This window comes from Sebastes fasciatus, chromosome 22 (assembly GCF_043250625.1).
Source record: "Sebastes fasciatus isolate fSebFas1 chromosome 22, fSebFas1.pri, whole genome shotgun sequence".
Classification (NCBI taxonomy): domain Eukaryota; kingdom Metazoa; phylum Chordata; class Actinopteri; order Perciformes; family Sebastidae; genus Sebastes; species Sebastes fasciatus.
The window spans coordinates 16,638,582-16,655,032 of NC_133816.1; the positions used below are offsets into that span (position 1 = coordinate 16,638,582).

Below are 16,451 nucleotides of genomic sequence, written 5' to 3' on the forward strand. Positions count from 1 at the left end.
TTTTAATATTATTTTAGCTATTTACTTAATGACATATTTATTTATTTATTTATCTATCGAGTCATTTATTTATCTTAAATATAATATAAATATAAATTATTTATTTTGATTTTGGCAGGTTCCGTCCTCCACAGTTATTGTCTTACCTCTTGTCTTGGGTAACACCCATGTGACAGCACAGTGGATTTTAAGAGGACAACCGTTGAAGACTTTGGAGAAGCAGGCTCCCATCTACAGAACCAGCACAGCAACTCAATCACCAATGGTCTGACAAGGTTATAGTGACCCTTCAATGTTTAAATGATATCCATTCTAACAAAAACAGCACATATGATTATTACAATGATAACTTTAAGTAATGTATTTAAAGTTGCACTAGGCTACTTTGCACATTGGCGACGCCAAATACCAGCAAGCAGTAGCTGCGCGCTGAGGCTTCCAGAGATACCAAATATATCTGGAAATGTGTAAAAACTGAAGCACAAACATATTTGATGGAATGATGCAGCTTGATTATTTCATAAAAACTGTTCCTAGTGCAGCTTGTATCATGCCATGCGAGGAAGCTTATCTTGTTAGTCGTCGGGGCGTTGCCGTCGGTCAGATTTTTATAGTAGGTCACATGCTGTTAGATTTCACACTTACATGGACTTGAGGGGTAGGAGGAAGTCCATGACAATCAGCCCTCTAGAAATGTCAAAGGTTACACATAACAAAACATAGGGGGATGATAAAAACTCATACATCAGATGCATTACAAATCAAAAATGTCGTCCGGTTGCATGATTCGTCACCATTAGACAGACATTAGGAAGTTATTATGTTAGCAAATCACACAAGCTACTGATGTGAGAGGCTTCCACTCACAGCGTCCTCAGTGTTTTTCCTCAGTGTGCTCCATTCAGGTGATAGCGGTGTCTCTCTTTTGGGAGAGGAAACTACCTTCCTCTTCTCTGGTGGTGCGGCGTCGCCCACAGTCAGACACGGATCACTGCAGCGCTGTCTGATGTCCTGAGTGGCCGAGCACCTGGCCAACACTTGAAAAACACAGGAGGGAGGAAGGGGAAGTGATTTTTGTCAGTCTGGGGCTGCGATCGAATCATCTTTTTTTGCTTAGGAAGTTTCCTAACTTTCTTATCTTATTAGACATTTGTATAAAATGTCATAATTAGCATATGAATTCTTGAGTTATAGCCAAAATCGTGTTTTGTGAGGTCTCACAGTGACCTCTGAGGGAGCTCAGCTTTTCCACAGAAGTATAATTTAGGCCTTAGATAAAGTCAAACAAACCGTCCAGCTAACCACAAAGCTACTTTTCTTAGTTACTGAAAAGCCGACATACTGTATGTTGGCAACACAACAAGAGCTCTGATTGTACCTGATTGTGTTGTACCTGTAGTGGAGGTGGAGTCGGCGTCGGTGACGGCAGCGTCGGGGCCCAGTGTGCAGCTGGGTCTCGACGTCAGTTCGCTGTCCTCGGTGTTGGGAGTTGTTAAAGAGCTGAAGGCCGGCAGGGAGGCCGTAGCCGGACTGTACAAACCACTCTTCCTCCCTCCCTGAAAAACACCAGAATGACAAAACACATGAATCACTCTGAAGGTCATCCTACAACACGTTGTATATATACTAATCCTATAACCTGTACACCATGTTGTAATGCTTGGCTGTAGCGATGACATCGTCACACCTGAGAACCCGAGCTACATAAAACCGGAGTCAAATTCCATGTATATATACAGTATACTTGGCAAAATAAACCTGATACTGATTCTGAAATTCTGATTTAAATACTGTATATCACTTAATCTCAGCTGATCACAATTCACAAGTTTGAGTTTTATGTATTTCATCTATTCTGTCAAGTCTTCCTGCTGGTGTTTTTAAGTATAATCCATGTTTTTGTTCAGGTGTACACATACTCAAACCTCGGATAGAATCAGTACAGTATGCATATGGACCACAGCTTCAGTTTATGGTTGTGTAGTTACCACTCACATCAGTAGATGGCGCCCTCCTAATGGTTAAACTCCTGAAAGACAAAAAGGAGCAACAAGGTCCTGATCAGGCTCCAAAAAAACAACCTTAGAATCAAGTCATCCAATGAGATCCAAATCAGGCGTCATGGCAACAAGCTGGACAACAAAAAGGCTGAGGAGGCTGAGGATGCTGAGGGGCGGGGTTATAACAGCAGCACACAAACACACATCTTGAAGAAACAACACCAACAAAAACCAAATAAATAAAAGCAGACAAATAGCCCAAAGAAGCAGAGAAGCAGTGGGTTTGTGCTGAATCACATCTGAACCCAGCTCATGACTTTGGGGATGGGGTTAGCGGAGAGCGAACACAAACCCACTGGTTACGTCAAAGATGTTTGGCATTAGCTGATATTCAAATCATAAAAAAAGGTCATCACAAGAAGCTTATTTAAGGGGGAATTCATATGGGATGGGGGGCACTGCTGTTAGGAGAGGCTGGAGTTGATGGATGTGGCCTACCTCAGCTGCAGAGCTTGCTCCACACATTCCAACAGGCTCCTGCAACAGGAAGACCTGCTGTTTATCTGACTACGGGTCTGAACGGGCCAGAACAATGGCAGGGGAAGGAACCAGAGGTCCACTACGAGTCCCATAATAGAGGCTGAGGGCTCCTACTGCTATTTCAATAATAAAACATATTACATAACAATCAGCCTAACTAAAAAGGGTCAATGCAGGTCAGCACTTTAATATCCACATTCTGTCATTAATGATACACTCTCTCTGATTGTGTTGTCGTGCCCAATAGTGCCACCGAATCCCAAAAAGGCAATTTTCATCCAGTGGCCACACTCGGAATAGCAGGTCACGTGACACTCACCTGCCCAAGAAGAGATTGTGCACAGTCCCTACATACCAGTCAAAATAATTTCATATAATTTCAGGATTTGATTAAGTATCTAAGAGTCTTGATGACTGTTACTGATAAAACACGGAAGCCCGTAGAACTTTTTGGGAGGTATGCAACTGGGTGAGCTATTTTAATTGAAATGAATGAGGCTCCATATTGGAACACAGTATCCAGTTCGTTTAGTGAAAACAGCTGTGTTTAGATTTCCATGAATGAATGCAAGACACTTGGATAATGCTGCACAGGACGTTTTTCAGAAGTTTTTTTATAACATTTTACTTCTGTTGAAGTCTGTTTGCACTGACATGCTTTCTTTTTTCTGGCTTTCCTTAACACTGTTTGATAGAAAACTTTTTCTGGGACCATAGCGAGCCTATGGAGGAGAGTGCTATAAAAAATTATGTTGTTTTTGGGTGAACTGTTGCTTTAAAATTAATGCACCAAAACCTAATATTGTCCTTTTCATCTCATGCATTCTTCTTCCTTGTCAAAACCTGGCTCCTACTAGGGCTGGGCGATATGGAGATCATCAAATATCACAATATTTTTTGACCAAATACCTCAATATCGAGGGTTGACTATTGGTGCTTAGTCATTCTTTGGATTCTTGGGCACTATTGGACACTGTTGAAAAACATAATCAGAGTGTATCGTTGACAAAAGGAGGGGAATTTGGGCAGTTTTTCTATTGTTGTCATCAGATTAACTACTGATTGATTCAAGGGAGGCATCCTGTACAGCTGTGACATCTCAACAGTGAAAAACCAGAATACAACCCCAATACAGAACGAAGGTAGAAGAGTCTTACGGTGAGTTGTCTTCGTCTCCAGACAGACTCCAGTCGTCATCATAAGAGCCCTGCTGTAGAGGGTAAACGGAGTCTATGGTCATATTCATGTATCAGTAAATATATCACTGTCACTAAAATACATTGCAGAAGAAGAGCATTACCAGAGCAGGATACGGCTCAGTGACTTTCCTCAGCTGAGGTCCAAACTTCACCTGGTCGACTGCAAAGAGAAACGTGGTGAGAATGAAGCGAGAGTATTGTTTAGTGTTCACACAGAACTGTGAGGTTTATCAGACAATAAAGAGCAGGCCAACGCGCTCCCACACAATCCAGGCCTTTTCATCATGCACTATTGATGAGCACTCGCTCTCAAGTGCATTGATTAGCCTTAGTCGGAGCTAGACACAGGATGCACTCTGCAACCACACATCACCTATCAGGTCAATAATGAGCTATAGCACTAACCCTGACCCAATACGAGAGCCGAGCACAGCATGACAACTAGGGATGGGTGGATCCATACTGATACTCACAAGCTACTCATTTGGTATCCATTACTTTAAAAAAAATATCCATAATAAAATGATATAAAGACAAACGTGCATCACTTCCAAACGTTTGCACCACTTTTGTATAATGTTTGCCATTTAAAGCAGCAGTGGGTAGAATTGGAGCAAATATGATTAAAACAAGTTATTTTTATAAAACGGTCACTATATCCTGACAGTAGTGCAGAGACGTGATTAACAGGAAGAAGCAGGTCGAGGTGTAAACAGAGAAACCAAGCTGTCAGTCGACAGTTTGACTATGAAGCGGAGGATGGAGGGGGAACTAGTGAAGCAGAAAGAGGAAGTTGTCTCGGCTCAGCTAGCTCTCATGGTGTCGCTGAACGCCCGCATCAATCAATGAAACTTCCGTCAACATTTTAAAGTTGAGAACTTGATATGAGAAGTCAGTCAAGCTGTTTCTTTTGATATTTAGAAAACTGATTGTAAAATATCTCACATGCATGTCAGAATTGTCACAGTTAACGCTAAAGGATTGGAAAATGTAATTTGTTTTGCATGTTTTACTCCATTTACTACGTACTTTGAACTCTTCTCCACCCTCCCAGCAGTCAGCAGTTTCACTGCAGTATGAAAATCTTCTTGCAGAGACTTGAAACATGATTGCAAAAGAAATTCCATCACAGTGAAGATAACGTGTCCTTTTTTGGCCTTGTGTTGCTGCACGGTAACGCAGTTGGGAACGGCTGATTCAAACAGCTCTGCACTGTGTTATAAAGTAGCCGAGCAGCTTCCCCGACCTTTTCACACCTACTTCATGTTATTTACAGCATGATGCCTTGTTGTTGCACTGCTATTTATCTGTTTCCTGTTGCAGCATAGCTCTATGTCTACGTCTGTCAGTCGGTTCAGACAGAAATATCTCAGAGATATTCATGGTCCCCAGAGGATGGAAGCTACTGACTGTGGTGCCAAAAGTACTGAGGCCCAGTCTAGTAGTAATATCAGCCTAGTAGCAGTGGTAGTGTGAGCCTTCAAAGCCTGTGTTGGTCAAACCGAGGTGCAGGTGTTGGATGTGTTTGTGGCTTTATGTGTCTATGACTAGCACACTTAAGGGAAGTTGAGGTCAGGTTGATTGATGATTCGGTGCTGGGCAGAGTGTGAAGACAGACGATCACACTAGATACGCCACAAGAGGCCCGTTGGCAGTTGCAGCGGGTATGAAGTCACTCCAGCCAGTGCATACATAGAAGCACCACTGTCTGTCACACACCACTGGCATGTTCTCAGTGCCATCCTCTGACGCAGCCTTCGTCCCACATGTATGGACGGGGTTACTGGACGACGGCCGCCAGCAGCAGGCTCGCTGACTGAGAGCCTTTTGTCCTCATTCATATTCTGGAGATTACAGCACTGAATACTGAAGAGTCATAGCAGACAATGAAGCCACTCTTCACACAAGTACAACCAGCATACAGTATATTTAGACATGCGTGCATGCAGTTACAAGCACAGCCGTCAAGTACACTTGCACATACATTGATTGTCAAAGAAAATGTGTTACTGTCTAATATGTAAGATCTATATGGATGATATATTTACATGTAGATGTCATGGTGCCTGTAGCATTAATGTTGCTGTTCTCTCGTGCTGTTGTTGACATAAAAAAGATTCTAATAAAATCATAATAAGTGTCAAATTAGAAATATCGCCTTGTGGTTGTATGTCTCCACCAACCAGTGAAGTTGCAGTTTATGTCAGGCATTCCTGACATTTACGAGAACGGACCGGACGGACGGACGGACGGACGGACGGACGGACGGACGGACGGACGGACGGACGGACGGACGGACGGACAGACGGACAACCCGGAATCATAATGCCTCTGGCCACGGCTGTAGATTTTTGTGTATAGAGAAAAAGCGAATAAGCGTATTTCCCAAAATGTTGACCTCTTCCTTTAAAGGAATACTCCAACACACAACCAGTCAATATCAGTTCCACCTCTGTGCATCAGGTACAAAGAGAGGTACAGGAAACACGTTTAGCCTAACTCAAAGTCTGGAAAAATACGCAATCCAACAACTCCAAATTTCCCAAGTGCCCCTTTAAAAAGTGTCTATGTGTGTGTGTGTGTGTGTGTCCTCACATTGTTCTTCAGACAGCGTCCTCTCTACAGGCAGGTGTTTCCCTGCTGACTGTATCTTGTCTGGAGCCACATCCCCGATCTGTCAACAAATCATTAAGATGACACACCGGCAAAAACACTCACAATGTGACCGTCTGTCTCTTTCCACCAGCTTTTCTTCCTCTGTGGTTCGCTGTACAGCATACAGAGTATGATTTGGATGTCACAGTATAGTTACACTACTTTAAAGTCTGCATGGTTGATAAATATTATAACAGTACCAGCTCTGTCCCCCTTCCTTCCTTGTACTACTGACCTCCAGCTCGTTGTCGTCCATGCTGTGTGTGTGGCTGGTGTGGAGCTCTGGGTTGTTGGCCATGTCCAGCAGCTCAATGACCAGGTTACGGGTCAGGAGCTGAGTCACAAACGGATGCTGGAGGAACAAATTACACATCAGTATCTTGAACAATAACAGAAGACTAATGTTGATCTCAGAAAATCATCTACTACACTAACTGGCCTCCTAATTAATTGTCAGAATTTCAGTCTTTGGAAGGACATTGCTATGCTGGACCCAGACCTCTGAATCACTGCTAACATCTCCGATTTGGGGATGCAACTAACACTATGAGTAGTGCATATATAGGGACATTTGGTTAGTTAAGGACAAGCTATAAAGAGCAAGCCAACCTGCAACAGTGTCTCAGCTGAGGGACGTTTACGAGGGCTTTTAATGAGAGACATCTTCACAAAGCTCTGGAAACCTGCTGACCTGCAGAGAGCAACAAAGTAAATGAATTGTACATCCAGAAGATATATAGATTAACAGTTGGTCCTAATCTATACTGAACACTGACATTTAAACTCACCATTTGGTTTTATCCTTTAGTCTTGGAGGTTGAAAGTTGCTCTTGGACATCAACATCAGCGCTCTGAAACATAGTTTGAAATGTCACCGGGCTGGAAAATGTCTGAACTGTTTACATGCAGCGACTCTCCAGGAATGAAATACAAAGCAGCCAGAATGTTACACAACACAAGACTTCATTACATCTGTCTGAGCTGAAGAAGCCCCCCGTTGTCTGTGCTGACTCACCTCATTGGGTGGAGGTCAAACATGGGCGGTTGGAGCTCAGCCAGTTCGATGGCGGTGATGCCGACAGCCCAGATGTCACACAGGTGGTTGTAGCCGCCCTTCTTCTCAACTGCAGCCACCTCTGGAGCCATCCTACACAGACGAGAGAGAAGAAGAGGAGAAGAACATCACATCACGTTCCAAAACATACTAACAGCAGTATTGTGAGAATCTGCAAAACCCCGTACAGGTTGCATCCCACTCTGCATGGTGCTGTAAACAGACAGCTCCACTCATCTTACCAGTACGGAGTTCCTATAAAAGACTTCCTCTTGGCTACGGAGGCACTGATCTCTGCTGCCACTCCAAAATCAGCTGGAACAGAAGAGACACAGGCAGGGTCACACTGGAGCTGAGCGGCCCATGATACATTATAGATGGCCTATTTAAGCTCACTTGATGAGTGTGAGGAGTTTATCAGGTATTGCAGGTGTGCACATGTGTGTGTGTGTGTAGATACAGATCACCACTGACCCAGTTTCACATCTCCTCTCTCTGTCAAGAGGATGTTGGCTCCCTGCAGAGAAAACCCACAACCTGATCAGTATAATAATGTATTGATCACAATCACACAGTAACAACTTGACTTAAAAGAAGCAGCTGTACCTTTATGTCTCTGTGCATTTTGCCAGTTTCGTGCAGGTGATACAAACCCTGGAAAAAAAGCACAGAATTAAAATCAGCTGAGCTTGGGCCGATTATTTTGTTTACATGTCTTCTATTATTAATTAAAACTTTTAATAAACCACAACTTCATATAAATCAGATTTTACCATTTCAAACCAAGTGTAACTCAAAAAACATAATTTTAGTTGAGATGACGTAATGGTACACATTGAAAAAAAAAAAAATTGTCAAAGTTAACGCCACTAATTTCTTTAACGCATTAACACAACTTGCCATTTTTAGATTATAGCGGGCTCAGTTTTAAGCTAAAATGAAGCATCATATATCACACTGGCATCATATGAAGCTAGAAAACCGAAGGAATCCAATGGTACCAATAATGTCACACTAGCTTGTCAGGAAGGAGGATAAATAACGCTCCAAACTTGCGCTAAATTTTGGCGAGGAAAAACTGTCATGGCCATTTTCAAAGGGGTCCCTTGACCTCTGACCTCAAGATATGTGAATATAAATGGGTTCTATGGGTACCCACGAGTCTCCCCTTTACAGACATGCCCACTTTATGATAATCACATGCAGTTTGGGGCAAGTCATAGTTAAGTCAGCACACTGACAGCTGTTGTTGCCTGTTGGGCTGCAGTTTGCCATGTTGTGATTTGTGCATATTTTCTTATACTAAATGCAGTACCTGTGATGGTTTCCGGACAATATTTGTCATTGTTTTGTGTTGTTAATTGATTTCCAATAGTAAATATATACATACATTTGCATAAATCAGCATATTTGCCTACTCCCATGTTGATTAGAGTATTAAATACTTAACAAATCTCCCTTTAAGGTACATTTTGAACAGATAAAAAAATGTGCAATTAACTATGGACAATCATGTGATTTGGAATGAAAAGGAAACAGAAAGATGGCACAGTATTTCCAAGAAAGGCAAGAGGAAAACTAAAGGTGCACAAGAATGCTTGTATATCAAGTTAGACTGCGGAGGATTATCATGATGAATCTAAAGGCAGTGAACGGTTGCGCTCTGTCATCACTCATAACCACCAGTCTATTTAGATAAGATGGATAAATTAAGAAAGTGCACGAGTCCATTGGCAGTTGTTAAGTAAGCATATCAAAGTCAGACAAGACCTGTTGTCTTCTGGGAATTCTGCCTTTTTAATTTTTCTTCAAACCTTCTTATTGAATAAAACGTCGCAGAGAGCAGAAGGTCACTCGCTAACAAACGACAGACCGTCTGGCACGTCCCGCTGTGGACTCTGTTGTGCTGCAGCAACATTTACCTCTAGAGTGTATTTAGTGGTCTGGCGAGGTTAAATACTATTTAGCTCTTCTGTGGCCGGGGGAAAAACACATGAGTCATTCTGTCAGCAAAGTATCTTTAGAGATTTTTACAACAGCAACAAGCTGCCTTTCACACAAAGAGCCTTACCTGGAGGGTTTCTCTGCACACGTAGGCTATCTGTTTCTCCTTTAATGGGCCCGTCACTGAGGAGGACAGTTTGATTAATAGCACAGAGCCTGCAGGTACATTTCTAAAAATAGAGCGCTACTGGCTTTTTCAGAGCTTTTCAGTGTGCCCGCTTCCACATCTGCTTTACAGTAATTATACTAATGAATCTCAAAATGAACGTGGAGATTACAGTCAGACTATTTTAGGGAAACGGGTCTGCTGTCTGACCCAGAGTCAGATGAGAAGATCAATTTGCATCTAGAGATAAGTCCAGCACATGTTTAGCAGAGCATAAAGCATAAATATTAGAATCAGTGGAAGCAATACTAATAAATCTTTGTTGAACCGACTCCAAACTGTCTCATTTACAGGCTGTATCTCCTTTACTTAGAAGAGTTACAAACAGAAATACAATAACCGATGAAAGGGGTATTTTTGTTGGACAAAGCTAGGGGAGACATTTCTCTGTTTGTGCTAAGAGGGACTGACCATTGTTCCAACGGACCATTATTTTCTGAAACCCCAATAGTCCGAAAACGGTCCCATCGGACCAAAAGTACATTTGTCTGAAAGCCCGTTATCCTGGAAACCAACGCCTATTCAAAATACACACTTTCCCTGCAACAAACAGAAGCACATGGCTAATAATTATGCAGAATGACATCATAGAACCTTTCCGAGTTTTGTTCCTACTATGGTGAAGGCATGACCCGCCCTACTCTGCCTTGGCTACTACTCGTTGCCTGTGTTGGATAGGTTTAGGCACAAGGAGTGAGATTGGTTAGGTTTAGGGTAAGCATATCAGGGTGAGCCAATCAGAGGCAGAGTAGGGCGGGTCATACTTTTGCCATAGTAGAAAAAACAGATCCTAAGACATCCTTTTGTATAATAATTAGCCATGTGCTTCTGTTTGTTGCAGGAACAATGGGCGTTTTTTTTCCGACATAACGGGCTGTCGGACAAATGGGCTCTCGGTCCAATGGATTTTTTTTTTGGCATATTGGCGTTTCGGAATAATGGTATTTTTGTAGTCCAACCAGGAAGTTAGCATCGCCCCGGTTCCCTCGACAAAAAGCCAATGGGATTGTTCCATTGGGTTTTGGATTATTGCAGAAAATAAGCTCTGTGGTAAACACACGTTTATGATACTTACATGTTTTGTTCAGCAAGATAATCACACTTTTATAATTTTAAATGTGATTGCAATCGCCAGAAGTAAAAAGCTAACGTCAGGCTACAAACGAACTACACCACGGTTGCATGAGCGTGAGGATACACCACGAGGCTGTAAAGGAGGATGAGTCGCTGTGATGGCGTTTAGTAGTCTCATTTAACCGCTTGTTAGCAACCGCCTTTTCCTTCAGCTTGTGTTAACCACAGACCTTATTTCAGGAATCTAACTAAAAATCCATTGACTTGCAGATGAGGGAACCTGAAGTGTTAAAATGCTAACTCATTTCTGGGTTTTAGGACTCCTTCCTGTAGCACTCTATAGAGGTACCACTTAAGTCAGGAAACAAGAAGTCTTCCCACTGTGCCGACATTGTATGAATGCCACATTATCTCTGTACTGGACACACAGATGTGAAATATGGATCTTTTTCATCTTGCTCTGGGTAACAACAACATTTCCTCTGTTTCTTTAAATGGTAATGCAGCACTTTATAAAATGAACTGCAGATAAAAATACTAAAACTGGATGTAATACAAAGTCTACATTCAGAATTCTTCACAAGTCTTTGTACCGTGGTAGATATCCTGAAGTGACCCCCCACCGCAGTACTCCATGCAGATCCACAGCTTGGTGTTCCTGGAGAGAGACACACACAACTGTTATCTAGTGTTTGACATGAGCTGTGCTTGTTCTCCACTTTATCAGGGACTGTGAAAGAACATTAAAACATTCAGTACCAGAAGGAAACTCTCACAAGTAAAACACTCCCTAATATTCTGAAACTAACGCCCACAAACACAGACAGTATCATTCACCAGCTGCCGTGCCAACAGTCTAACTGAGCACCAGAAACGAGTGGGAGAGGAATCCAGCGGCAGTGTGGGGAAAATAAAAGTCAAATTCCACATATTTAAGTCCACCGACAATCCCAGGAATTCAAACACATCTCCAAAGAGGGGCTGCAAAAATCACACGGCACCTGTGGTAGCTGCCGAAGTAGGCCACGATGTTTTTGTGCTTGCACTCCTTCATCATGGTGATCTCCTGCTGGATGGACGTGATGTCATCACCTGAAAAGACAGACACAGTTTAGTGAATGTCTGTCTCACGACAGTCTGGTGCTCCTACAGCTGGAGGGACAATTATAGACCAGTAAACCATAGGGTTAGACTAGTGGGAGAACTGGTATATGAGGCTGACATGTCATTCACTTAAAGGTGCAATGTGTAAGACCTGGTCAGAAAGCAACATAAAGTTTTCTGATCATTGCTTGCTCATATTAGACTCAGTAAACTTCTGAATAAAATGTATCTAAAATCAAATAAAATCTTGGTCCCAATCTTGTGTGACACAGAGACACAATATCAATCTGTAGGTATGTCAGATTGTGTGATGAATGGACCTTGTCTTGTCCAAAGCCGTCTTATGAAACTGATATTTATCTTCGCCTCTGGCTGACTGACGGAGGCGTAGTTCCCAAAATGTCACAATTAAATAATCAAATAATGAAGAAAAAAAAAAAATCAACCTACTAACTGCTGTTTTGCCAGCATTAGTGAGCATGTTGTGTCATGTGTAACATACCAGGGTCTAGCTTGACAATCTTGATAGCTGCCAGTTCAGACGTCTTGATGTAACGAGCCTGAAAGGGATGGAAAATATAAAGCAGTCTATGTAATAAATAAATATAAACATATACATTATACCTTGCTGTTTTATAGTTTCTGTAAGGTCAAGCTAGAAACAGAGTCAGCGGAGGAGGATGTTGTACACAGAAGGACTGGGTCCAAAACTATATTCAAACTAGAATTACGGCCTCGTGGTTGTACGCCTCCGCCAACCAGTCAAGTTGCTGTTTACATCCATGTCATAATTAGCACATGAATTCTTGGCCAAAAACATGACCTTTGACATTTAACCACCAAGTTCTTATCAGTTCATCCCTGAGTCAAAGTGGAAGTTTGTGCCAAATGTGAAGAAATAATTCCCTCCTCAGGCGTTCCTGGATGTTGTGCCTTCACACAGCTGGTATCAAGCTGCTCTACACCCAACAAGGGCGTACAAGGCATACTGTGTTTTGCACAGCAACACCAAACGGCTTTGCATTACTTAACATCCCCTTCCCCTCAGAGGACATGGCAGATAACACTACAAACCACAAACCACTATGAAGTAGTCGTTAGACAACGACTAACTAGACTTTCAGCCAGGCTGTGATGAGCACATGAATACACGTTTTTACAGCTTATTGGTGTCAGTAAGTTGGTTAATTGGTTGCCAAAATGTCTCATATTTCTTTTAATTTAACACATATTCTGTTGATAATTTAAGATATCTAACTAGCCACTAATCTTCTTTTCACTCAAGAGTGATATTTTGGTAATAATGGCGCAAAACAGTATTATAGAACAACTATTACAAACATACTTATTCGTAACTTCTCTCATTAACATACTCTTACTTACAAACATACTGGAGTTGGACCGCCGGTATCATTTGTGTTCATTCACGTTACTCGCTCTAGACGCGTCGGAGAGGAGAAGAGGCTTGTCTCCATAGATCACAACTTTTCTTTCTGCCATTTACATCAACCATGAAAGAAATAACCATTGTTGCTGCTTTGTAGGGCTACTGTACATGTTGTGGAAGTCCCAGATATGATGGAAAACGAAACGCCATCGGGTCTGGGTTCATAACGTCACCCGGCGGCGAGCTGTATTCACATACAGTGTCATTGCACTGACTGTATCTAGCAAGCCAGACGTCGCTACTGCGGTATGAACCCAAAATAAACAGATTGTGCTGTAATTTAATTGTAATAAACGGATCGAAATGATACCGAAATAACTACATAATGATGGCGATTTGTAAAAAGTCTGAATTCATGCTTTGTCGGGTCTCTCCGCAACACAACAAGCAAACAACTTTTAAAATGCTTGTTTTCTGAATGGAGTTTGGATAAATACGGCAGCGACGTTGTTGTTTCTACCATAGACAGTCTGTGGTTTCTACACAGAGTTTGGTCTGGTCTATGTACTATCGTAGCTCTGGGTGACCACAGACACATACAAGATTTATTTCCTCCATTTCTGATTCAACAACCTCCTCAGGACGTCAATGACGACAGGAGGAGAACCTAAACGCTGAGAGGCTTTCGCAAGTTTGCATCATTTGCGTCGCCCGCGAAGGATACACTAATATTCCTGCATGAAGTCCGTTGTCGTTTCATCTATCACACACAACATCACAGAGTGTGAGGACATTAAGTCGTGGTTGGAGCTCTGCCACCTGCCTGCTCCATCAAGATAGAAAAACCTGGGCATATATCCAACCGCTCAGTATGCTATCTTGATGATGAAGAACTTATAATTAGTTCAGCCTGCTGTCTCACCTTGGCTTTAACCTTGTATTGATTCCACAACACGGGAATCAATACAAATAGTTATTGGCACAGAGAGCTCTTTCCTTCTGGCAATCCCAGACAAGCCACAGGTGAGTCAAAGGGTGAGACTGATGGCAGAATCACTGACTACAGACTTGTGGTAAATCTAGCTTATTGTAAGGGTTAATATCAGCGTCCCTGGGTGGGATGCTTTCAGCCACAGTGTCTTCTTTGATACCATCACTACTAGGAGACGCAAAAGACAAAAATGTTCCAACACAGAGGGGCTTTAAAGTTCATTCTGACATAAATCACAATGGACTTTATTTGCTTTCAACTATTCAACAAGCAAACAATAGCTCACTGATAAGCAGAAACCAAGCTATCAACAATATAACAATACAACAATACAACAATAGTGCCCAGATGGATAATAACGGCAAAAAAAATTAAGCATTTAAATGTTGCAGTCAGTTCACACTTCCATGCCCTGAGGTGTAAATGTAATGTACAGGTGGACAGTATCTGAGGTAATGAAGTAATGCTTAGGTAGAGCCTTTACCAGGGGTCAGCAACCTTTACTATCAAAAGAGCCATTTTAGGCAAAAAAATAAAAATAAAAATCTGTCCGGAGCCGCAAAACATTTGAGCATTGTGATGAAGGTAACACAGTTTATAGTCTAAGTATATAGTATATAAGTCTAATGCAGTGAGGGCCAAAGTGCAAATGTACTACGGAGTATTAGGGTCACATTGAGGGGAAACAAATCTGAGATTTCCAGAATAAAGTCATAATATTACAAGAATAAAGTCATAACTTTATGAGAAAAAAAGAAAATAACATGTAAAATTACTACTTTATAATATTACGACTTTTTTTCTCGTAAACTTCTGACTATATTCTCATAATATTATGACTTTCTTCTCTTAAACTACTGACTTTATTCTTGTAATATTATGACTTTATTCTCAAAATCTCAGATTAATTTTTTTCCTCAATGTGGCCCTAATACTCCGTCGTACCATAGACCTACAACAATGATAAATGAAAATGAAAATGTAAACAAAATGCAGTTATTCATTTCCATTTTTAAAAACCCACAGGGAGCCACTGGAGAGGAGCTGAAGAGCCACATCTTGCTCCGGAGACGCAGGTTGCTGACCTAAGGCCTATACAGTACATGGATTCAGTACAGACTGCAGAGCTTTTAATACTAAAGTCAAAACCTAACTCAAGGTCAAAGTAGTCCTGTAGCAATCCTACCCAGATCACCCAGTCAGAGGAAATCTGTGACCCAACTACACCAGAGCTGATGATGAATGTTGTTTGGAAGCATCCACACTGTGTTTTCAACTTCCTCAATATTTCCTGGGAACATCAGTCATCCCCATTCAGCGGCTGCACTGACGTCAGACGGTGCCGCTTCTCACTCTCTGGGCTTCCACAACAAACGAAGCAGCCACCAATGGGATAAGAGCGTCACCTCAACACAACCTGGCGGCTCGGCTGCAGTCACTTCCTGTTTTCTTTCCTGTTCTACCGCAGGGCCTTCCTGTGACTACAGTGATAGTAACGTCTCTGAGAAGATTCTTACATAGCCGAGCCTGAAATAACAGCTAGTTCAGGGTTACATACGAATTTGGAGCGGAAGCTTCACTGTCTTTTGATCAGTCAGGCACCCAAACGGCTGAGCTAGAAATGATATACGGTCTTTGGCCAAACTGTAATTTCTTCATAATGAGACCACGTCATTTCCTGCATGGGGCATGAATGGCCCACAAACACGATGTTGAACTGAACATAACAACTTCAAACTGTTGTGAAATGTAGTCTTGTGCTTGTTATTTTTACACTCATTAAAGTAAGAATAGTTAACTTGAATAGAAGTCCAACATTTACCCTGCTATTAGCTATGTTCCTCGTTCTTCATTTTCCAGTGTATACTATTTTCTGACAACATTCGGTGAGAGCAGACCTCCGCCAAGGTCGTTTCCGCAAGTGAAAAATAATACATGTATTAGCCCCGTTCGAATCCACTCCTAAATTTAATGAGTTCTTCCTTGGCCCATGCTACACCCTTCCACCATAAGTCATATAAATCAGGCAAGTAGTTTTTCCGTAATTCTGCTAACAATAAGACAAACAAACCAACAAACCGAACCAAAAACATAACATAAGTAGTATAGTATGCATACGAGAAAGTGCAATCTCAATGTCAAAAGGTGTCTAAGAGAAGCTCCCTGAGCTTCTTCCTGAACCGTCTCTCTGTACACTTTGACTGTCTTGTGGCATTCGTGGTGAAAAAATCCATCGCCATATGCCGTCAATCATAAGATCAGTAAACCGTTCTCACT

General features: G+C 41.9%; 1 protein-coding gene across 11 annotated transcripts in view; it reads right to left on the reverse strand.

Annotated features, from left to right (window-relative positions):
• map4k2 (mitogen-activated protein kinase kinase kinase kinase 2) overlaps positions 1-16,451 on the reverse strand; it is a 29,437-nt gene that overhangs the window by 5,390 nt on the left and 7,596 nt on the right. For 2 of the 11 annotated variants that reach the window (XM_074624092.1, XM_074624091.1), the window contains exons 2-21: positions 12,299-12,356; positions 11,694-11,784; positions 11,286-11,350; positions 9,520-9,575; positions 8,055-8,102; positions 7,923-7,965; positions 7,691-7,763; positions 7,410-7,541; positions 7,183-7,245; positions 7,004-7,085; positions 6,630-6,746; positions 6,335-6,413; positions 3,841-3,899; positions 3,698-3,750; positions 2,499-2,537; positions 1,996-2,029; positions 1,394-1,556; positions 868-1,037; positions 646-687; positions 147-231 (exon numbers count right to left, since the gene is read on the reverse strand). In XM_074624092.1, coding sequence (XP_074480193.1) covers positions 147-231; positions 646-687; positions 868-1,037; positions 1,394-1,556; positions 1,996-2,029; positions 2,499-2,537; positions 3,698-3,750; positions 3,841-3,899; positions 6,335-6,413; positions 6,630-6,746; positions 7,004-7,085; positions 7,183-7,245; positions 7,410-7,541; positions 7,691-7,763; positions 7,923-7,965; positions 8,055-8,102; positions 9,520-9,575; positions 11,286-11,350; positions 11,694-11,784; positions 12,299-12,356 — 1,552 coding nt within the window. Of the gene's footprint in view, positions 1-146; positions 232-645; positions 688-867; positions 1,038-1,378; positions 1,557-1,995; positions 2,030-2,498; positions 2,538-3,697; positions 3,751-3,819; positions 3,900-6,334; positions 6,414-6,629; positions 6,747-7,003; positions 7,086-7,182; positions 7,246-7,409; positions 7,542-7,690; positions 7,764-7,922; positions 7,966-8,054; positions 8,103-9,519; positions 9,623-11,285; positions 11,351-11,693; positions 11,785-12,298; positions 12,357-16,451 lie in introns of all 11 variants that reach the window. The other 9 variants (XM_074624090.1, XM_074624089.1, XM_074624099.1 and 6 more) reach the window with 7 other exon arrangements.